Below are 23902 nucleotides of genomic sequence, written 5' to 3' on the forward strand. Positions count from 1 at the left end.
ATGGGAGTAGAGAGCAGGTTCCTTGTCAATCTAGGCAAACAACATTGGCAAGCAGTAAAATGGATTTTGAGGTATCTCAAGGGTGCTAGTCATTATTGTTTATGTTTTGCTCATAATAAGACTGTGCTTGAAGGATTTACAAATGTGGATATGGTTGGAGATATGGATACTAGAAAGTCCACTACAGGTTATTTGTATACATTTGTAGGTGCAACAATATCTTGGGTGTCAAGGCTACAAAGAATAGTAGCCCTCTCTACAACAGAAGCAGAGTACATAACTGCAACAGAAGCTTGTAAAGAGATGTTGTGGATGCAACGATTCCTAGGAGAGATAGGAATAAAGTAGGACATGTATGTGTTATATCGTGATAGTCAGAGTGCCATTCACTTGGCGAAAAACCCAACATTTCATTCAAAAACCAAGCACATTGACTTAAGGTACGATTGGATTCGGCATCTGTTGGAGGAAGAACAATTGTCCTTGGAAAATATCCATACAGATAGGAACCCTACTGATATGCTCACTAAGGTTCTACAACAAAATAAACATGATTTATGTAGAGGCATGGTAGGACTCGGTATGACTTGATGACTCTTATTTGGCTTCAAGTGGGAGAATGTTAAGTGTGAAGCCAAATTCATGAATCACATGTAGGATTCTAGATTCTTCTACACCCCCATCAGTTTCTAGATCTCCAGGATTCTAGATCTTTCTACACCACCATTCATTTCTAAATCATTCCATATATCCATCTGAATCACATACATGATTCTAGATCCTTCTTCTACCTCTATAAATTTGTAGTTTCTCTAGCTAAGGAAGGTAAGGAAAGGCCCAAGTCTGTTATATAATGCAAAGTGAATTCTATTCTCCAGTGATTGTTTTATCTATTCTGCTATTTCTGATTGAGTAATCTTGTTGTTTCTCCATTATTTTGTCTCTGTGAATTATTCTTTGCTATTGTCATCTAAGTCTTTGAGTATAAATTTGTTGTGTGTTATGTATGCTCTGGTCTAACATTTTACTATCCAAGAGGACGGCTTGTTGAAGCTAGAATGCTAAACTTGCTAGTGAGAAGTAGACAACTACAACAAGAAGCGTGAGAGTGAGATTTCATTTCTCCATAGGGAAAGTTTCAAGCGATAGATGTTGCCAACACTATACATACATAGGAAAGGAAAACCCTAGCTGCACTGAATTAAAGGAGCCAAAAGTATGAAGAACTTAAAGTATGGAGGAATTGAAAATGGGACTATAAAAGTGAACCCATAGTTCGAAAAGAATTTACCTGTTGGAGTCTTTCCATAGTTAACCCATGTAAATTGATATGGACAGACTTCCTCACGTTGCAGAGCTAACCCTCGTGGAGAGAGAGAGGCAACTGAGATGAAGTGAGGCGACAAAGGGGATGTAGTTACTTTCGTAACTGCATAGCCACAGATATGTCGTTGATTTCAAAAGCCATCTTGAGTTTTTGATCCTAAAGTTCTCATGATCAACAATGTAAAGCAAATCCCAACAACCAACCATGCCATATAACCACCAACCATGCCATATAACTTTATGCATTTGGAAGGTTCAAAACATTATGTTGAAAACTTTCCATGGATTTTCATAAATGAAAAATATAATGTGCTATTTTCATTGTTTAAATTGTATTTTTGAATGCCAAATAAAGAAAATAAAAGACTAAATAATTTTTTTAACCATGAAACTTACTTTTTTTATAGATATATATGAAGTTGATATCTACATAAATTAGTTAACATAGATTTTCAAGTAGTTTATTTAAATATCTTGTTGAAATATTTTGAAGAGTATAAGATTTAAACATCTTATTCACATATCTTTTTTCTTCTATTTACTTTATAGTATATTCATTTTCTTTTTAATTATAGCTCACATTATTTTTCTATTTAGAAAATTTTTAATTTTTCTTTTTATTTTAAGGGCATAAACCTACATATAAATTCATACTTAGTTGTAGAATTAACCTCTCGACTCAATAAATATTGCTGTAATAAGTTTCATAATTATATCCAACCATATTAAAGGCATAGTGTGAAATTCATAATAGTCCATTTTATTATATTTTTAGATCATAAAAAAATATGTAAAAACAAACTGATACCTCAAACGACTCGTGTAATACAATAAAAACAATAATAAAGTAAAGAAACATATCCATTTTTATTAAACCATTTTGCTATCAGGGATCATGGAATCAACTCTTTCTCAAGTGGTGGATTAGCTGAGATAAATTTTTTGAGGCGTACATTACACTATCCCTATCTGGATGTAATGATAAGTAAGCATTCAATTGAGAATCATAAAAATTTTGGTTGGTTATCCTCATTATCAACCATGCTCAAATGTGAAAATGGAATAAATACTACAACATAAAACAACTTAATTATAAACTTGAAACCATATTTACCAAGTTCATCCGTACCCGCGAAAAAAATAAGTTAATTCGCCAGTTCGACTCGGTACGGTGATTAATTCGGAGAATTCGGTTCGGTGCCATATTTTTGTCGAAGGCACCCACTCTTGTTCGCTGTCTCCAACATTCACTCTGCTTCGTCTCTTCAATCTTAATGTGTTTCGGGCATGTTATATATTTTTGTCCAAGGCACCCACTCCTGTTCGCTGTCTCCAACATTCACTCTGCTTCGTCTCTTCACTCTTGAATGTGTTTCGGGCAATAACATGAATACATAATACGTGTTTCGTTACACTGAACAATCATAATGAGTTTAGTTACACTGAAGTTTGAACAATGACCATAAACAAGGTAGCACGGTATACGGTAAATAGAAGTTTGATATATACAAATCTATATGGTTAACAAAATATATAAGAATTTTTCACATTTCTTGATTTTCAAATATTGTATAAATACATTTTATAAATTTAGAAAATGGTGTTTATGTATGTAAATTGAACAATATTGTTTTTTTTAATTTATTTTGTTAAAAATAAAACTTACTGTTACCCTAATAACTTAGGAACTGACTCTTCAACTGCTGAATACTAATTATACTGGCATCTATTACCTATTTGAGAGAGGTAAATTTTTAATTTTAATTTTGATTGGTTGATGTATTGGAACAATAGAAATTTGGAACCGCTCAACTTTGATGGAAATAGGTCATTGAACTTACCCTTCAATTGTTGAATAAGAATTACCCTAGCAAGGTAAATTTTTAATTCCAATTTTGCTTAGTTGATGCATTGGAAGAATACAAGTTAATTCTAACTTTGTTTAGTCGATGTATTGGAAGAATACAAGTTTGGACCTGCCCAACCCTGTGAAAATGATACACAGAAGGGAAAAACAAGTTTGGAAATATGCAACCATGGTGGAAAATTGAAATAATGTAGAGAAAGGCAAAGCTAATGCTAAGATCAATTATCTTTTATAAATTTTCTTATAAAAATTAGCAAGTTCGTATTTCTTAAAAAAAATACCATTTTTATAGAAAAAAAAAATTGTAATTTCTATCCCAGCAAATTGCTAACTCTTATCGGAAAAAAATAAAAAAATAAAAAAACTATAATTTTTATTCAAAGAAAGAAAAAAGTAATTTCTATATTAGAAAATTTTATTAAAAAACAAATTACAAATAAAAAAAAAAACATAATTCCTACTTTACAAAAAAATTATAAAAGAGCAAATTGGTTGCAAATCAATAACTATTATATAAAACATAAAAAAACAGTAACTTCCATCTTGCAAAAAAAACATTAATTTATATAACATTTATATTTTCATTAAAATTTTGAATAAAATGATTGTTTATTTAAATTTATAAATAAAATTAAAAAAATAATATATTTAAATATTTATGAGAGGTATAATGTCAAATTTTCCCTATTCGAATTCGAATTGGGTAACTATGGGGAAAACTTGATTACTTTAGCCCATCATAACCAGATGATAACAAAGAAAATTATCGATTATTTTATACCATGGTAAATAACTTTAAAACTCTCATTATTTGGTAAAACAAAAATGGACGAGGCTACCCGTTCGAACTGCAGCCTCTAGCGATTATTTTGATGAATGTTTGAGTTAAAAGACAATGATCCACTTAAGATTGTATATAATTATTAATATGTAAAGCCGAAGGACATGTTACAAGTTCACAGAGGGAAGACATCAGAAAATACTATTATTTACGAGAATCAGCAGATGAAGCAGCGGTGAACAGCAATAATTGTACTATAGTACTAGGGTTTTCAGAAACTATAGCTGTTTCAGAGGGTATCCGAAACCAGCAGATGAGGAAGCGGTGAACCGACATTATTTATATAGTAGGACTACGACGCTCAGCCAACTTCATTATTAACAAATAGTAGCATTCATTTATCATCGGTAGGTCCCCCAGGAGTGATTAACAACGCTAATTCCGCCATCCACAATAAGGTTATGCCCGCTGACATATTTAGACTCATCGCTAGCCAAGTACAGACATGCCTCTGCAACATCCTCTGCTGTAAGAATCGTTCCCTCTAAGTTGGCAACACTGCTGCAAAAGTTGGCCACGGCCGGCTTATCCACTTCTTTTGAAAATGAGGAGGCGTCGCCTTTCTTCTTGAAGTACCCAACTGTAAGATCCGAGGGCAGTCCATAAGGAGACACGGCGTTGACTCGGATGCCGTATTTGCCCAGCTCAGCTGCGCCGTTCCTCGTCAGCCCTATCACTGCATGCTTGGAGGTGGTGTAGCAGTATGGACAGAGTCCTCCTATAACACTTGTAATGCTGGCAGTATTGATTATGGTGCCCTTCTTCCGCGGGATCATCACGCGGGCCCCGTGCTTCATTCCCGCCATCACTCCTCTCACATTGACTCTAATCACTCGATCGAATTGCTCCATGTCATACTCTGCTACGCTTTTACCCGGAGCTATTATTCCTGCGTTGTTATACATAATATCGAGTTGACCATGTTTCGCCACGGCCAAATCCACCGCTGCACGCACGTCTTGCTCTTTGGTGACATCACAGTGCACGAAAATTGCTGGAGGAGAAAGGGATTCGGCGAGCTTTTTCCCAGCTTGGTCGGCAACGTCTGCGATTATGACTTTGGCTCCGTGCTTTGTGAAAAGCCGAACGGTGGCTTCTCCGATGCCAGATGCTCCGCCCGTTATTAGTGCGACCTTGCCGTCTAACCTGCAATGAAAGATCCCTTATTCATATATAACTTGTTCATATAACATTCAAATATATAAATTTACTTCAAATTAGGGTTTTTCTCTATGAATATATTTTTATTAAAATTAATAAATTTATCTGTTAACAGTATTATTGACTTTTTACTTTTTTGAACTAGTACATGGATTAGTTCATATCAATTTATACGTTAAAATTGAACAAAATCAAATTCAATATATATTTGAAATATGATCTAAGCTTATGGTTAAGAACTCTATATATATTTTTTATTGATTAAACTTTTAATAAGAATTAAAAAGGAAAACTTTATTGATTAAACTTTTAATAAGAAATAAGAAGGAAAACTGGGTTGCTAAATTTAAAGGAAAAAAATAAAGCGATTATTGTCGTGTGATTACCGTCTGCCTACGCTGATGTTGAGAGTGCTAACGGCAGCGTCAGCCTCTTGACTAGACATGTTTCGGAACGAAATCTGGGTGACAGGATGACGCAGGAAATCTCAATTCGGCGGAGATTTTGTGCACAGGCAGGGCCTAGAGAGGGCTTGTTTATAATAATGTATAGATAACTTTGTTACGCAAGAGTATCAATTATAAAGATATTGATGACAAGTTTTTTTTTCCAGATCTTCATTATATATAATAATGGAGGATGGAGGACCGTGTTAGTTAAGGATAACTCTAACAACTAAGAAGATAGAAACGCACGCAATAAACTTACAAATCACTACAGCTAGGTTATTTGGAAAATCCAATCTGGAAAATCCTTACCATAATATTGCCGGCTCATTTAAAATAGCAACCACTATAGCTAGCACATGTAAAAAAAAAAAAAGCATGGGGAGAGATAAACTTTAACATCCTAAATCCCAACCACAAAAATTGATAAAAATTTATTTACCTTTAATTTGTTCCCGTTTGACCATATGAAAGCCAAGAATCTTGAAGGGTTGGATACATGTAAAAAAAACAAGCATGGCAAGAGATAAACTTTAACATCCCAAATCCCAACCACAAAAATTAATAAAAATTTAAACTTTAACATCCCAAATCCCAACCACAAAAATTAATAAAAATTTATTTACCTTTAATTTGTTCCCGTTTGACCATATGAAAGCCCAGGGTTGGATATATGATAAAGGAAAAAAATGCAATAAAAGAGGATAAAAGAGACTTTAAAATAGGAAATAATAATAATAATAATAAAAATAAAAGAAATTGTTATTTTTTCATCTAATAATAGAAGAATATGGAAATGAGGAATTAAAGAATCGTATGAAGCACATCCAATAATATAACAATATCAAAATGAGCAATCTCAACATAAAAGTGTATAATATAAAATAATTAAAAAAACAAGATTTTAAAAGGAAAAAAAAAAAATCCAAAACTTAGTTTTTTTGTTTCCTTTTAATTTTTTTCTTTTTTTCATCTTATTATAATAAGGAAATAATTGTTTTTTCCTCTAATAATAAAGAAATAATTCTTTTTCTTTTTTTCATCTAATAATAAGGAAATATTATAATCAAGAATCACATCATAGAGTTGTATGGTAGAAAATAAGAGAAAAAAGAACAAAGTAAAAAAGGAAAAAACAAAAAACACAATAACTAAAGGATTCTACAAAATAGGAAACTTAAAATAAAAATTTCAAAAAGTGTAAAATTGAAATGAAAAATTATAACTCTTTTAAGAAATAATAAAAAAGTGAGTATTATTAAAATATTGTATCTAAAAATTTAAGTATGAGGGTTAGCACAATTAGTGGATTCTATTAAGAAGAAGTCAGGTGTTCAATTTCCCTTAAATTTGGAAGTAATAGTATTTTTAATATTTTCCTTATTCTCCAAGATTATCTCTTCTTTTATCCCTCAATGGTTGAGCCAACGCTGAGTATCCCTATGCTACCCTTGCTTGATCCTCAGGTGGGGATTTTGACCGGAGTTAGAGTTTTAATTTAATCAATACATGGAAAATTAGTAATGAATAGTTAGAAATTAAATTATTTACATATGATCAAAACAAAAGGAGAAATAAATGTTATGGAAATCATGTTTATGTGAATAGTTATGAATTATAAATTATACGTTCATAGTTGTAATAATTGGATCTATTCATATTAATAAGTATAATATTAATGAGCTTTACATGACAACTTAGTAATGAATAGTTAGATACTAGGCTATTAACATATAATTTTAAAAATAAAAAGAGATTGCATAGTTATGAATTGTAAATTACACATTGACACTTGTAATTATTTGAATCATTTCATATTATTATATATATTGGCTATTAATATTGTGTTATGTAACTAAACAAAGTTATATCTATTTATCTATATATATATATATATATATATATATATATGTTTTTTTTGTTTTTTTTTATCATTTTAGTTTTATTTCCATTTAATTTTAAATTTTAACTTTCCTATTTTACATTTTTTTTCCCATTACTCATCTAATAAAATTGATTAGTATTAACATATATTATTATAATATTTTGTAATATTATTATAGTATTTATTGAATATAATATTAAGATAATATCATATATTTATATCAATGTTTTTTTACAAGAGGAGTTGACAACTCGCTAGTCTCATACTCATGTCCATTCTAAGTGCTAACACTATAAAAACTGTAAGTGCATATTAAAAACTCTAAGTGCATATTTATGCCTCTTTCACACACAAGTAAGTGAGGATTTGAATTCTGAACCCCCACTCATATAATACTTCATTTACATTTTCACCGTCACTTCAACTACCTTCGAGAGCTCATATCAATGCTACATTATATTATATATTTAATAATGTAAGGCAAGAGCGTAGGAAGAGAGAAGATGGAAGTCAACATTCTATGCAATTTTTCCAAATTTAAAATTTTCATAATATAGTTATATCATGGATTATAATTGCATGATGGATTCATTACTAAAATCACCATTTGTAGAATTAATACATATTTAATAATAATTAATTAAATATATAATAAACTAGCAATTGCACCACACGCTGCAATGGGAATGTAGTAAGGCAAGATCCTAGGAAAGAGAGAAGATGGAAGTCAAAATTCTATGCAATTTTTCCAAATTTAAAATTTTCATAGTATAGTTATATCATGGATTATAATTGCAGGATGGATTCATTACTAAAATCACCATTTGTAGAATTAATACATATTTAATAATCATTAACTAAGTATATAATAAACTAGCAATTGCACCACATGTTGCAATGGGAACGCCGTAAGGCAAGAGCGTAGGAAAGAGAGAAGATGGAAGTCAAAATTCTATGCAATTTTTCCAAATTTAAAATTTTCATAATATAGTTATATCATGGATTATAATTGCAAGATGGATTCATTATTAAAATCACCATCTGTAGAATTAATACACTATTTTATTGAATGTTTCATCATTTCAATAGAAAGTAGGATGATGACCCTCGAAGTGAGAGTTAGCTCTACACAACTTCCATTTTTCAAACAATCCTCTAACTTGTAATTATGATTGAAGTTCGATCAGGGATTAATGATTTGTATAAATCAATTCAACAATAGTATGGAAAGCTTTTGCAACATTCAAATTATTTTAAACTTTACAACTTTATATATATCAAATTTCTAAAAATAAATATTTATTTTAGATATTATATAATATTTTGGGAATTTTCCTAGGAGGTTGAAATTCACCTGTTTGGCTTCTGCGAATCCCTGAAGGGATGTTCACATGCAACCTTCATGATGCTTCATGAAACACTTTGAACTCTTTTATTTCGTTATTTATTGTATCTATCTCAGAACTAGAAACCTATTGTTTTACCAGTTATCTGATTTACCTACTATTTAATAAGTACCATATCTTTCTGAATCAATAAAATTTTAGATTAAAAAAATAATAAAATAAGTTAATAACAAAAAAAAAACATTTTACCCAACGTCCTCACATATAGCAGGTGTATTGTTATTTGTCCCTAGTAGAGCCTGTGGGTTGAGGATTAAAGTTTGTGAGGTGAAACTGTCTAATCATGTGAAATTGTGCTTTGGACTTGTGTTGCAAAAATCTTAGTATTTTAATGAGGCTATAATTTTTCTTAGAAAATAATTGCAAATTCTGTGGGATTTCTACAAAAATCTAGTGGAAATTTTGGGAAATTTCGGCTATGGTTCTCAAACTTGCGGATTCCGAGTGCACAGGGTTTTTGATTGTGATGAATCTAAAAGGCTCCAAATCATTGCACTTGGTTGAATTATTTCCAAGTGGATCAAGATAGGACTTGGAGAAACTCATTAAATTACCAATATTAGTTATGGTCAGCCAAGGAATCATGGGAAGGTGGAAATGCTAAACGAAGATTTACCTATTAGGCACTTAACGGAAAGTTACTCCTCTCCCTAGGGATAAATATTCCTATTGGGAAAAGAGAGCCAGAGGGTAGAGAGAGGAACCACAAGTACTCAAGAAAGAGGAGAAGACAACTGATTACCTTAGACATGATGTTGCTAAGGTAAGATAGGACATTGCATTGAAAGTTTCTTGAGCTAGTTGTGACCAAGAGAACTCCAGTACTAACTTGTGATTCTATGAAAGTTTTGAGCAAGAAATTCTAGAGTTGGTTGGGCGCCAGTGGACTTTCTATGCAGACATGATTTGACTCTCTCCAAGAATTCCTAAAGGGAAAATATCTTAGGGGGAGCCCAAGTGGGATACCATGCCGTTGGCTGAAAGGAACATTCTTCCTTCCCTAACTAATCTTGAATGAATAAGTATTTCTCCTAATGTTACATTTCCAAAGATTATGTTTTATCTATAAATTTTCTCTATTAATTATTCGCTTTCGAAGTTATTTTCTAATATTTTTGTGTATGGTTTAGTGAATTACTTTGTGAAAATTTGTGAGTCTAATTGTATACATAGGTCATGAGAATGAGGGTCTGATTCCAATTCAAACACTATTAAATTATTATATTAGTTAGGATAAATGGTTGGTTAGTCCTCATGGCCAATCCGTTGAAACCAACAACCAAAGATGATTACTGGCCAATCGGTTGAAACCAGCAACCAAATATGATTATAAGTCACGTCACAGGGGTGCTACAGGAGAAAGACAGGTCAAGGTGGACCACTGGTGATCCGTAGAGTAAATACAGATTAATTAGGAGTAAAATTGTAGATAAATTCTTCACGGGAATTTCTTTACCACGAAACTAGTAAGAATTTGTAAGAGACTAGGGTGTTTCTATACACATATATGTCCACTCATATTCATATTCAGATGCCCATGTGAAAAAAAACATTAATAACTGTGACCAACTATGATAGCAAGTAGAATATTAAGGTCTTATTCTTTATTTGGCTATAGAAATCTGGAGGAAAATGATCCAATTGAAAAATGCAATTATTGTGTCCAAAAGGATCCAAATCATTGGGCTTGGTTGAATTATTTCCAAGTAGATCACTCTAGGACTTCGAGAAACTGATTAAATTACCAAGATTAGTTATGGTCAGCCAAGGAATCATGGGAAGGTGGAAATGCTAAATGGAGATTTACCTGTCTGATAGTTAATGGAAAGTTACTCCTCTCCCTAGGGATAAATATTCCTATTGGGAAAAGAGATCCAGAGGGTAGAGAGAGGAACCAGAAGTACTCAAGGAAGAGGAGAAGACAACTCATTACCTTAGACAGGACATTGCTAAGGTAAGACAAGACACTACCATAGAAATTTTCTTGAGCTGGTTCTGACCTGGAGAACTCCAGTACAAATTTGTGAGTCTGTGAAAGTTCTGAGAAAGAAATTCTTCAGTTGGTTGGGAGCCAGTGGAGTTTCTATGCAGACTTGATTTTGTCTTTCTAAAACACTATTAAATTATTGTATTAGTTAGGATAAATGGGTTGGTTAGTCCTCATGGCCAATTGGTTGAAACCAAAAACCAAAGATGATTATTGGTCAATCAGTTGAAACCAACAACGTAAGATGATTACAAGTCCTGTCACAAGGGTGCTACAAGAGAAAGACAGGCCAGGGTAGACCATTTGGTGATCCGTAGAGTAAATACAGATTAATTAGGAGTAAACCTGTAGATAAATTCTGCACAGGAATTTCTTTACCAGGAAAGTAGTAAGAATTTGTAAGAGACTAGGGTGTTTCTGTAGACATATATGTCCACCCATATTCATATTCACATTCCCATGTGCAAAAAAAAAAATAATAACCTTGACCAACTGTGATAACAAGTAGAATATTAAGGTCATATTCTTTATCTAGCTATAGAAAACTGGAGGAAAACTTATCCAATTGAAACATGCAATTATTGTTTTAGAAATGCACCAAATAGTGATAATATGTACACACATATATGAGAATACAATATTGTTTGGACCTAGACTACCAGTTATTAATTCAAGACTTGGAAAGATTTTTATTAAGGGCTTCAAACCCATGGCAGAGGCTAATCAATGAAAATACAAAAACATATATAAATATAAACATTTGGAATTACAGAGTATGACAATCCATATCACATCTATGCAGATTTGATTGCTTATACATTATTACATGCAGATTTGATTTCTTATAATCTTGGAGAGCAGAGTAAACCTGCAGCAATTCCATGTAGCAGAAACTAAATTTGAATCGTGTCTACACTCGATAATGTTAACAAATTGTTGAAGGTATGGTATGAGGAAAGTCATAAATCCCTATATGCCTCCTGCCCAAGCCCCGACACCACCTGTGGATAGAGGAAAAGCACTATAAGTTAATAAATCCACAGTAGCAAAGAAGTAAAAAGAAAAATCCTAAAAAATTAGTGAAATTCTATGCATCTCGTATGCCGGAAGAAAGGCCTTGGGTTAGTCATCAACTTGGATTAAATTAAATATATTAAACCTATGTTCAGAACAAAAGAGGAATGAGAATGGAATCCACTCGAGGTTTCAGGGTTAAGGAGTCTCCTCGAAAATAGTTTTGTGCAAGTGAGAGCCTTATCAGTGGAGCAAGGGAGGAGACAGTTACCCTAACTCCCCAAGAAAAGTTACCATCATTAGATCGAATAAGAATTTGATCGACAAACGTGTATCCCTCTCGTCCACTTTTGAATGTTCTAGTCTATGCTACTGTAAGTTTTTTTTTTTTTTTGCTGAAACCTGCCATTTTTTAATGGTGTTTGCAATGGTCATTGGTTTTAAAATTCTGGGTAATGATCTTTGAATGCAGACTGGAGGGCAAGGTCACAATAATAATAGGCGGAGCATTGGGCATCGGAGAAGCCATTATTCGGCTCTTCACAAAGCATGAAGGCAAAGTCATAATTGCAAACATTGCCGATGCAGCCAGGAAAAAGCTGGTCGAATCCCTTTCTCCTCTCGCAATTTTCATGCACTGCAATGTGAAAAATGAGCAAGACATGGGCACAGTGGTGGATTTGGCTGTAGAGAAACACGGTCAACTAGATATAATGTTTAACAACACAGGAATAATAGCTCTAGGTAAAAGCGTAGCAGAGTATGACATGGATCAATTAGATCGAGTGATTAGGGTAAACGTGAGAGGAGTGATGGTAGGCATGAAGCACGCTGCCCGCGTGATGATTACATGGAAGAAGGGCACCATAATCAACACTGCCAGCATTACAAGTGTTATAGGAGGACTTTGTCCATACGACTACACCACCTCAAAACATGTAGTGATAGTGCTAACGAGGAACGACACAACTAAGCTTGGGAAATACAGGATGTGAGTCAATGCTGTGTCTCCTTATGGACTACCCATGGATCTTACAGTTGGGTATTTCAAGAAGGAAGGAGACCCCTCGGCATTTTCTAAAGAAGTCGATAAGCCCGCCGTGGCCGACTTCTGCACCAGAGTTGCCAACTTAGAGCGAACAGTTCTTACAGTGGAGGATCTTGCAGAGGCAAGTTTGTACTTGGTGAGCGATGAATCTAAATATGTGAGCACGCATAACCTTGTTGTGGATGGAGTAATTAATGGAGTTTCTATGCAGACCTACTTTTGTCTCTATCCAAGAATGCCTGAATGGAAAATAGTTTCGGGGGAGCCCTGTTGGGATACCATGGTCGTTTATTGGGAGGGACATTCTTCCATCCCTTACTCACCTTGAACAGATAATTATTTCTGCTAATGTTACATTTCCAAAGATTATGTTTTATCTATAAATTTTCTCTATGAATTATTCCTGCTGCAAGTTATTTTCTAATCTTTCTGTCTCTGGTTTGGTGAATTACATTGTGAAAATTTGTGAGTCTAATTGTATACAAAAGTCATGAGAATGAGTGTGTGCTTCCAAGTAAAACACTATTAAATTATTATATTAGCTAAGATAAATGGGTTGGTTGGTCCCATGGCCAATCGGTTGAAAACAACAACTAAAGATGATTATTGGTCAATCGGTTGAAACCAAGAACCTAAGATGATTACAAGTCTTGTCACGAGGTTGCTACAAGAGAAAGAAAGGCCAGGGTAGACCATTTGGTGATCCCTAGAGTAAATACATATTAATTAGGAGTAAACCCGTAAACAAATTCTTCACAGGATTTCTTTAGTAGGAAAGTAGTAAGAATTTATAAGAGATTAGGGTGTTTCTGTAGAAATCTATGTCACCCATATTCATATTCACATGCCCATGTGCAAAAAAGATAATAATAACCGTGATCAACTGTGATAACAAGTAGAATATTAAGGTCATATTCTTTATCTAGCTATAGAAAACTAGAAGAAAGCTTATCCAATTGAAACATGCAATTATTGTTTTAGAAATGCACCAAATAGTGATAATATGTACACATATATATGGGAATACAATATTGTTTGGACCTGGACTACCAGTTATTAATTCAAGACTGGGAAAGATTTCTATTAAGGGCTTCAAACCCATGGCAGAGGCTAATTAAAGACAATACAAAAACATATATAAATATAGACATTTGGAATTACAGAGTATGACAATCAATATCACATCTATACAGATCTGATTGATTATACATTATTACATGTAGATTTTATTTCTTGTAATCTTGGAGAGTAGAGTAAAATCGCAGTAATTCCATGTAGCAGAAACTAAATTTGAACCGTAGCTACACTCGATAATGTTAACAATTTGTTGAAGTTAGGGTATGAGCAAAGTCATAAATCCTTGTATGCCTCCTGCCCGAGCCCCGACACCACCTGTGGATAGAGGGGAAGTGTTATAAGATAATAAATCCACAACAGCAAAGAAGTAAAAATAAAAATCCTAAAAAATTAGTGAAATTCTATGCATCTTGCATGCCGGAAGAAAGGCCTTGTGTTAGTCATGAACCTGGATTAAATTATATGTATTATACCTATGTTCAGAAAATAAGAGGAACAAGAATGGAATTCACTTGGGGTTTCAGGGTTAATGTTAGTTTGACAACGGTTTCTTGGCAAAATGTAGTTAAACAGTTTTGTAACGAGTAGTTTTAGAACTCTGGACACCACATATCTCCACAATGGTATGATATTGTCCACTTTGGGCCTAAGCCCTCATGGATTTGCTTTTGGACTTACCCCAAAAGGCCTCATTCCAATGGAGATATTTGTTCATCCTTATATACCCATGATCCTTCCCACTTCAATCACTTCTAATCAATGTGGGACATTGTTCGTATACCCAACAATCCTCCCCTCGAACAAAGGACCATCGAGCCTCCCCTCAAACCATCCACAGGATTCTCCCCTCTCTACCAACCAGGATTCTCCGCTCCAATGCGTTGGTGGCTCACGCCTTACATGGTAGCACCACCGGTCTCGAGAGCTTGCTCCATCCCAGGTCAACTCCTCTTCACCGTGTCGTGTTGGTGGTAGACAAGACACGTCCATGAAGAATCCGGAGCACACCGCCTGTTTAACCGAGCTCATCCACAGGCTTACAGGGGCTCACCATCTTTGTTTCGGCATTCCGAGGATTCATCCACTTGGGTAACCTCGAACTTGGCTCTGATACCACTTGTTGGGTCTCAGGACACCACATATCTGTTTTTATTCTCGAATAACTCCACCTTGACAACAATTTTCCCATTCATCATCTCTCCTGCAAGCCAAGAGAAGCTAAACACCACCGCAACTTCTCTATTGTAACTGGCTTTGTGAATATGTCTGCACAATTTTCTCGTGTGTGGACCTTTTTAAGAGCTACTTTTCCACCATCGATCACATGTCTCAGAAAATGATATCTCACATCAATGTGCTTGGTTCTGCTGTGATAGGCAGGGTTTGTGGCCAAGTGAATAGCACTTTGACTGTCACAAAGTACACTCACTTTCTCTTGCGTCCTTCCGATTTCATCGAGCAAACCCTTTAACCAGATTGCTTCTTTACTGGCATCTGAAGCAGCTATATATTCAGCTTCGGTAGTGGACAATGCAACCGTGTCTTGAAGCTTTGACATCCAACTAATTGCTCCACCTGCAAGAGTAAAGACGTAACCTGTAGTAGATCTTCTTTTGTCCAAATCACCAGCATAGTCAGCATCTACATATCCGCAGACTGATCCTTCACTACCATCAAAGACGATGCAATGATCTCTTGTGCCTCTTAGATATCGAAGCACCCATTTCACTGCTTGCCAATGTTCTTTACCTGGATTTGCCATGAACCTGCTGACAACTCCAACTGCATGTGAAATGTCAGGTCTTGTAGATACCATCGCATACATTAAGTTGCCTACCGCATTTGCATATGGTACATGAGACATATACTGCTTTTCTTCATCATCTCTAGGACTCAAAACCGAAGAAAGCTTAAAATGGGAAGCTAAAGGAACATTAACAGGTTTCACATTATTCATAGAGAACTTTTCAAGTACCTTCTCCACATACTTCTGCTGTGATAACCAAAGCTTACCATTTTTCCTGTCTCTGTGTATCTCCATGCCCAAGATATGTTTTGCTGCTCCAAGATCCTTCATATCAAACGCCCTAGAGAGTTGAGCCTTTAACCTGTTGATCTCTTCCATGCTTTTGCTTGCAATAAGCATATCGTCAACATACAAAGCTAAGATAATGAATATGCCATTGAAACTTTTGAAGTACACACAATAATCATACTCACTTCTTATAAAGTTCTGGCTCACCATGAAGGAATCAAACTTCTTGTACCATTGTCTGGGAGACTGCCTCAGACCATACAATGATTTCCTGAGCTTGCAAACTAATCTTCTGCTGCGACCTCGTACAAAACCTTCTGGTTGTTCCATATATATCTCTTCGTTCAAATCACCATGTAGAAAAGCTGTTTTAACATCTAACTGTTCTAACTCAAGATTAAGCAACGCAGTTAGTGCCAACACAGTACGTATAGAAACAAGTTTTACAACTGGAGAAAAAATCTCATGAAAGTCTATACCTTCAACCTGAGAATACCCTTTTGCTACCAGTCTCGCCTTATATCTCTCAATACTACCATCAACTTTCCGTTTTAGCTTGAAGACCCATTTACATCCAACAACACTTCTCCCTTCAGGAAGCTCTACAAGATCCCAGGTATTGTTCTTGGCTAAAGAGTCCATTTCTTCTTCCATAGCCTTTTTCCATTTCTCGCTATCTGTATCATCTATCGCTTCCTGATAACAAGACGGTTCCCCATCTTCAGTGACCAAAGCAAAAGATGAAGCAGCAGAATCTTCATACCTTTTGGGAGTTTTCCTTTCCCTTGTAGACCTTCTCAGAGCGACTGGTTGCTGAACTGGTTCAGAAACTTGCTCTGGTTCAGAAGCTTCAACGGCTTCCTTTGTGTCTTCAACACCTTTGTCTCCAGAAGTCTCTCCTTCCTTTCGACTGCCACCGAAAGATCTGGCCTCCAACTGAACTCGTTGACTCGGCGATACTTGTTCCTGTTCAATTCTTTCAACATTTGATTTTAACAAAGATGATTCATCAAATGTTACATCTCTACTAATAACTATCTTCCGCAATGTAGGATCCCACAACCTATATCCTTTCACTGCATAGTCATACCCAACAAAGACATAACATTTCGACTTTGGATCTAACTTTGAACGCTGATTTTTCGGAATCAGAGAATAAGCATCACAGCCAAATATCCTCAAATGAGAATAGTCACAAGACTGACCTGTCCAGACTTCTTCAGGAATTTTACAATCAATTGCTACTGAGGGTGATCTGTTAACTAAATAACAAGCAGTAGATACTGCTTCCGCCCACAACTCCTTTTGCAAGTTAGCATTGCTGATCATGCTTCTGGCTCTTTCCATAAGAGTCCGATTCATACGCTCAGCAACACCATTTTGCTGAGGAGTATAAACAGCAGTTTTGTGTCTAACAATGCCCTCATCCTTACAGTATTGTTCAAATTCAACAGAAGTGAACTCACCACCATTGTCAGTTCTTAGACATTTAATAGATTTGCCTGTTCTTTTCTCTACCATTACTTTAAATTGTTTAAACACATTGAATACATCAGCTTTCCTTTTTAGCAGATAGACCCAAACCTTACGAGAATAATCATCAATGAACGTTAAAAAATACAATGCACCTCCATATGACATAACAGGGGAAGGCCCCCACAGATCAGAATGAATGTAGTCTAAAACATCTTTACTATTATGATTGCCAACTTTAAATCTCTGTTTACACTGTTTCCCATACACACAATGTTTACAGAAATCTAAATTCAAGGATTTCAGACCGGGAAGAGATTTACGTTTCATCAGTGTGTGAAGACCTTTCTCGCTCATATGACCCAAACGCTGATGCCACAGACGAGTACCTGCTTCTTCCTTTTCTGACGCAACCGCTGCTTCACCAACCTGAGTACTTCCTTTTAACCTGTAAAGATTCCCGACCTTCTCTGCCTTCATAACCACAAGAGCACCTTTGAAGACCTTCAAGACGCCATCCTGACCTGTAAACTTATAACCATCTGAATCCAACACTCCCAAAGAGATTAAATTTTTCTTCAAATCAGGCACATGTCTAACACTAGTTAATGTCCTAACTGTGTTATCATACATTTTAATCCTGATATCTCCCATCCCAACAGTCTGACATGACATATTGTTACCCATAAACACAAAACTACCGTTTACATTTTCATACGAAGTAAACCAGTTTCTATGTGGGCACATATGATGCGAAGCACCAGAGTCTAACAGCCAGCTATCAAAACTCTGAGAGACATTACATTCAGGTGAAGTTTCATCTATCGTACACAAATCTTCAGCAGATAAAACTTCGTCTACAATACCTGAATCAGCCTGATTCGCTTCGTTCTTCAGGTTTTCGGATTCCTTTCGTTTCCAACAGTCCTTCCTCAAGTGTCCAACTTTACCGCAGCTCCAACATTTTGCCTTACACTTTTTGCCCTTCGATTTCGACCTGGAAGTTCCCCTTGGTTTGTCTCCTCTTTCCTTTGAGCGTCCTCTAGCAACCATGGCTTCTGATGCAGTTGTATCAGTGCTGGATTTCCTTCGTACCTCTTCAGACAGAAGAGCTCCCACGACTGATTCAAACTTCAAAGAATCAGCAGAGCTGAAGCTAATCGAGGTTACGAAGTGATCCCATGATTCAGGCAGAGAACACAGCAAGGTTATGGCTTTATCTTCTTCCTGTATTTTTACTTCCATATCTGTTAATTGACAAATTAGTGTATTAAAGACATTCAAATGTTCTGCAACGCTTGAACCTTCTTTCATTCGAAGACTGTATAATTGTCGTTTCAGATAAATTCTGTTAGTTAATGATTTTGTCATATAAAGGTTTTCAAGTTTTTCCCACAAACTTGACGCCGTGGTTTCTTCAACGATGTTGAAGAGAACTTCATCCGCTAGACATAGCCGGATGGTACTGAGAGCACGGGCATCCAAGTCCTCCCACTCTGTAGTAGTCATGGTTGTGGGTTTCTTAGTAACCCCATCCAATGCCTTGTGCAACCCTTGTTGCACAAGCAGATCCTTGACCTTCAGTTTCCAAAGAGCAAAATTGCTCTTTCCGGTGAATTTCTCCACCTCGAATCTTGCATTCGACATCTTGGCCATTTTTCCTCCTTCCTAGGGTTTCATCCTTATATACCCATGATCCTTCCCACTTCAATCACTTCTAATCAATGTGGGACATTGTTCGTATACCCAACAGTTAAGGAGTCTCCTCCAAAATAGTTCTGTGCAAGTGAGAGCCTTATCGGTGGAGCAAGGGAGGAGACAGTTACCCCAACTCCCCAAGAAGAGTCACCATCATTAGATCGAATAATAATTTGATCGATAGACGTGTAGCCCTCTCATCCACTTTTGAATGTTCTGGTCTTTGCTACTGCAAGATGGAAGTCAAAATTCTATGCAATTTTTCCAAATTTAAAATTTTCATAATATAGTTATATCAAGGATTATAATTGCAAGATGGATTGATTACTAAAATTATCGTTTATAGAATTAATACACTATTTTATTGAATGTTTCATCATTTCAATAGAAAGTAGGATGATGACCCTCCAAGCGAGAGTTAGGTCAACACAACTTGCATTTTTCAAACAATCCTCTAACTTGTAATTATGATTGAAGTTTGATCATGGATTAATGATTTGTATAAATCAATTCAACAATAGTATGGAAAGATTTTACAACATTCAAATTATTTTAAACTTTACAACTTTATATATATCAAATTTCTAAAAATAAATATTTATTTTAGATATTATATAATTTTTTGGGAATTTTCCTGGGAGGCTGAAATTCACCTGTTTGGGTTCTGCCAATCCCTGAAGGGATGCTCACATGCAACCTTCATGATGCTTTAGTGAAACACTTTGAACTCATTTATTTCGTTATTTATTGTATCTATCTCAGAACTAGTAACCTATTTTTTTACCAGTTATTTGATTTACCTACTATATAATAAGTAGCATATCTTTCCAAATCAATAAAATTTTAGATTAAAAAATAATAAAATAACTTAATAAAAACAAAATAAACATTTTACCTAACGTCCTGACATATAGCAGGTGAAAATAATTGGAAATTCTGTGGGATTTCTACAAAAATCTGGTGGAAATTTTGGGAAATTTTGGCTATGGCTCTCAAACTTCAAGATTTTCGGTGCCCAGGGTTTTTGATTGTGATGAATCTAAAAGGCTCCAAATCATTGCACTTGGTTGAATTATTTCCAAGTAGATCAAGCTAGAACTTGGAGAAACTCACTAAATTACCAAAATTAGTTATGGTCAGCCAAGGAATCATGGGAAGGTGGAAATGCTAAATGAAGATTTACCTATCAGGCACTTAAGGGAAAGTTACTCCTCTCCCTAGGGATAAATATTCCTATTGGGAAAAGAGAGCCAGAGGGTAGAGAGAGGAACCATAAGTACTCAAGAAAGAGGAGAAGACAACTCATTACCTTAGACATGATGTTGCTAAGGTAAGATAGGACATTGCATTGAAAATTTCTTGAGCTAGTTGTGACCAAGAGAGCTCGAGTACTAACTTGTGATTCTATGAAAGTTTTGAGCAAGAAATTCTAGAGTTGTTTGGGAGCTAGTGGACTTTCTATGCAGACATGATTTGGTCTCTCTCCAAGAATTCCTAAAGTGAAAATAGCTTAGGGGGAGCCCAGGTGGGATACCATGCCATTGGTTGAGAGGAACATTCTTCCTTCACTAACTAATCTTGAACAAATAAGTATTTCTCCTAATGTTACTTTTCCAAAGATTATGTTTTATCTCTAAATTTTCTCTATGAATTATTCCCTCTTGAAGTTATTTTCTAATCTTTTTGTCTATGGTTTAGTGAATTACTTTGTGAAAATTTGTGAGTCTAATTGTATACAAAATTCATGAGAATGAGGGTGTGATTCCAAGTCAAACATTATTAAATTATTATATTAGTTAGGATAAATGGGTTGTTTAGTCCTCATGTCCAATCGGTTGAAACCAACAACCAAAGATAATTACTGGCCAATCGGTTGAAACCAGCAACCAAAGATGATTATAAGTCATCTCACAAGGGTGCTACAGGAGAAAGACAGGTCAGGGTAGACCATTGGTGATCCGTAGAGTAAATACAGATTAATTAGGAGTAAAACTGTAGATAAATTCTTCACAAGAATTTTTTTACCAAGAAAGCAGTAAGAATTTGTAAGAGACTCGGGTGTTTCTGTACACATATATGTCCACTCATATTTATATTTAGATGCCCATGTGCAAAAAAATATTACTAACTGTGACCAATAGTGAAAACAAGTAGAATATTAAGGTCATATTCTTTATTTCGCTATAGAAATCTAGAGGAAAATGATGCAATTATTGTGTCCAAAAGGATCCAAATCATTGGACTTGGTTGAATTATTTCCAAGTAGATTAGGCTAGGACTTGGAGAAACTGATTAAATTACCAAGATTAGTTATGGTCAGCCAAGGGATCATGGGAAGGTGGAAATGCTAAATGGAGATTTACCAATCCGATAGTTAATGGAAAGTTACTCCTCTTCGTAGGGATAAATATCCCTATTGGGAAAAGAGAGCCAGAGGGTAGAGAGAGGAACCAAAAACACTCAAGGAAGAGCAGAAGAAAACTCATTACCTTAGACAGGACATTGCTAAGGTAAGACAGGGCACTGCCATAGAAAGTTTCTTGAGCTAGTTCTGACCAGGAGAACTCCAGTACAAACTTGTGAGTCTGTGAAAGTTCTGAGAAAGAAATTCTTCAGTTTGTTGGGAGCCAATAGAATTTTTATGCAGGCTTGATTTTGTCTCTGTCCAAGAATGCCTGAATGGAAAATAGCTCGAGGAGAGCCCTGGTGGGACACCATGCTCGTTTATTGGGAGGGACATTCTTCCATCCCTAACTAACCTTGAACAGATAGGTATTTATGCTAATGTTACATTTCCAAAGATTATGTTTTATCTATAAATTTTCTCTATGAATTATTCATGCTAAAAGTTATTTTCTAAACTTTCTATCTTTGGTTTAGTGAATTACTTTGTGAAAATTTGTGAGTCTAATTGTATACAAAATTCACGAGAATGAGGGTGTGATTCCAAGTCAAACACTATTAAATTATTGTATTAGTTAGGATAAATGGGTTTGTTAGTCCTCATGGCCAATTGGTTGAAACCAAAAACCAAAGATGATTATTGGTCAATCGGTTGAAACCAACAACATAAGATGATTACAAGTCTTGTCACGAGGGTGCTACAAGAGAAAGGCAGGCCAGGGTAGACCATTTGGTGATCTGTAGAGTAAATACAGATTAATTAGGAGTAAACCCGTAGATAAATTCTTCATAGGAATTTCTTTACCAGTAAAGTAGTAAGAATTTGTAAGAGACTAGGGTCTTTCTGTAGACCTATATGTCCACCCATATTCATATTCGCATGCCCATGTGCAAAAAAAAAATAATAATAACCATGACCAACTGTGATAACAAGTAGAATATTAAGGTCATATTTCTAGAATATTAAGGTCATATTTTTTATCTGGCTATAAAAAACTGGAGGGAAACTTATCCAATTGAAACATGCAATTATTGTTTTAGAAATGCATCAAATAGTGATAATATGTACACATATATATGGGAATACAATATTGTTTGGACCTAGATTGGGAAAGATTTCTATTAAGGGCTTCAGACCCATGGCAAAGGCTAATTAAAGACAATACAAAAACATGTATAAATATAAACATTTGGAATTACAGAGTATGACAATCCATATCACATCTATGAAGATTTGATTGCTTATACATTATTACATGCAGATTTGATTTCTTATAATCTTGGAGAATAGAGTAAACCCACAGTAATTCCATGTGGCAGAAACTAAATTTGAACCGTAGCTACACTCGATAATGTTAACAATTTGTTGAAGGTAGGGTATGAGCAAAGTCATAAATCCCTGTATGACTCCTGCCCGAGCCCCGACACTACCTGTGGATAGAGGGGAGGTGCTATATGATAATAAATCCATAGCAGTAAACAAGTAAAAATAAAAATCCTGAAAAATTAGTGAAATTCTATGCATCTCGCATGCTGGAAGAAAGGCCTTGGATTAGTCATGAACTTGGATTAAATTATATGTATTATACCTATCTTCAGAATAGAAGAGGAACAAGAATGGAATCCACTTGAGGTTTCAAGGTTAAGGAGTCTCCTTCAAAATAGTTATGTGCAAGTGAGAGCCTTGTTGGTGGAGCAAGGGAGGAGACAGTTACCCTAACTACCCAAGAAGAGTTACCATCATTATATCGAATAAGAATTTGATCGACAGTCGTGTAGCCCTCTCGTCCACTTTTGAATGTTCTGGTCTTTGTTAGTGTAATTTTTTATTTTTTTTTTAGCCGAAACCTGCCATTTTTTAATGGTGTTTGCAATGGTCATTGGTTTTAAAATTCTGCGCAATAATCTTTGAAGGCAGACTGGAGGGCAAGGTCACAATAATAATAGGTGGAGCATTGGGAATCGGAGAAGCCATTGTTCAGCTCTTCACAAAGCATGGAGCCAAAGTCATAATTGTAGACGTTGCCGATGTAGCTAGGAAAAAGCTAGTTGAATCACTTTCTCCTCCCACAATTTTCGTGCACTGCGATCTGACAAATGAGCAAGACGTGGGCACAGTGGTGGATTTGGTCATAGAGAAACATGGTCAACTAGACATAATGTTTAACAATGCATGAATAATAGCTCCAGGTAAAAGCGTAGCAGAGTATGACAGGGATCAATTCGATCGAGTGA

The 23902-nt window shown here is 35.1% G+C and overlaps 1 protein-coding gene and 2 pseudogenes across 1 annotated transcript; 2 read left to right on the forward strand and 1 right to left on the reverse strand.

The window, feature by feature from the left end:
• Nucleotides 1-4375: 4375 nt before the first annotated feature.
• LOC149139746 (short-chain dehydrogenase reductase 2a-like) lies at nucleotides 4376-7968 on the reverse strand. The gene is made up of 2 exons (XM_089452962.1): nucleotides 7955-7968; nucleotides 4376-5180 (listed from the first exon to the last, which is right to left on the reverse strand). The coding sequence occupies exons 1-2, from the start codon at nucleotides 7966-7968 to the stop codon at nucleotides 4376-4378; spliced, it is 819 nt and encodes a 272-aa protein (XP_089309088.1).
• A 4420-nt stretch (nucleotides 7969-12388) lies between these two features.
• LOC149139747 (short-chain dehydrogenase reductase 2a pseudogene) lies at nucleotides 12389-12928 on the forward strand (annotated as a pseudogene).
• A 30-nt stretch (nucleotides 12929-12958) lies between these two features.
• On the forward strand, nucleotides 12959-23844 carry LOC149139748 ((21S)-21-acetoxyl-apo-melianone synthase SDR pseudogene; annotated as a pseudogene).
• The last annotated feature ends 58 nt before the right edge of the window (nucleotides 23845-23902 follow it).

This window comes from Pinus tabuliformis, chromosome X (genome assembly GCF_031772625.1).
Source record: "Pinus tabuliformis cultivar Carrire ecotype Pingquan chromosome X, CPIR1, whole genome shotgun sequence".
NCBI classification, from domain to species: domain Eukaryota; kingdom Viridiplantae; phylum Streptophyta; class Pinopsida; order Pinales; family Pinaceae; genus Pinus; species Pinus tabuliformis.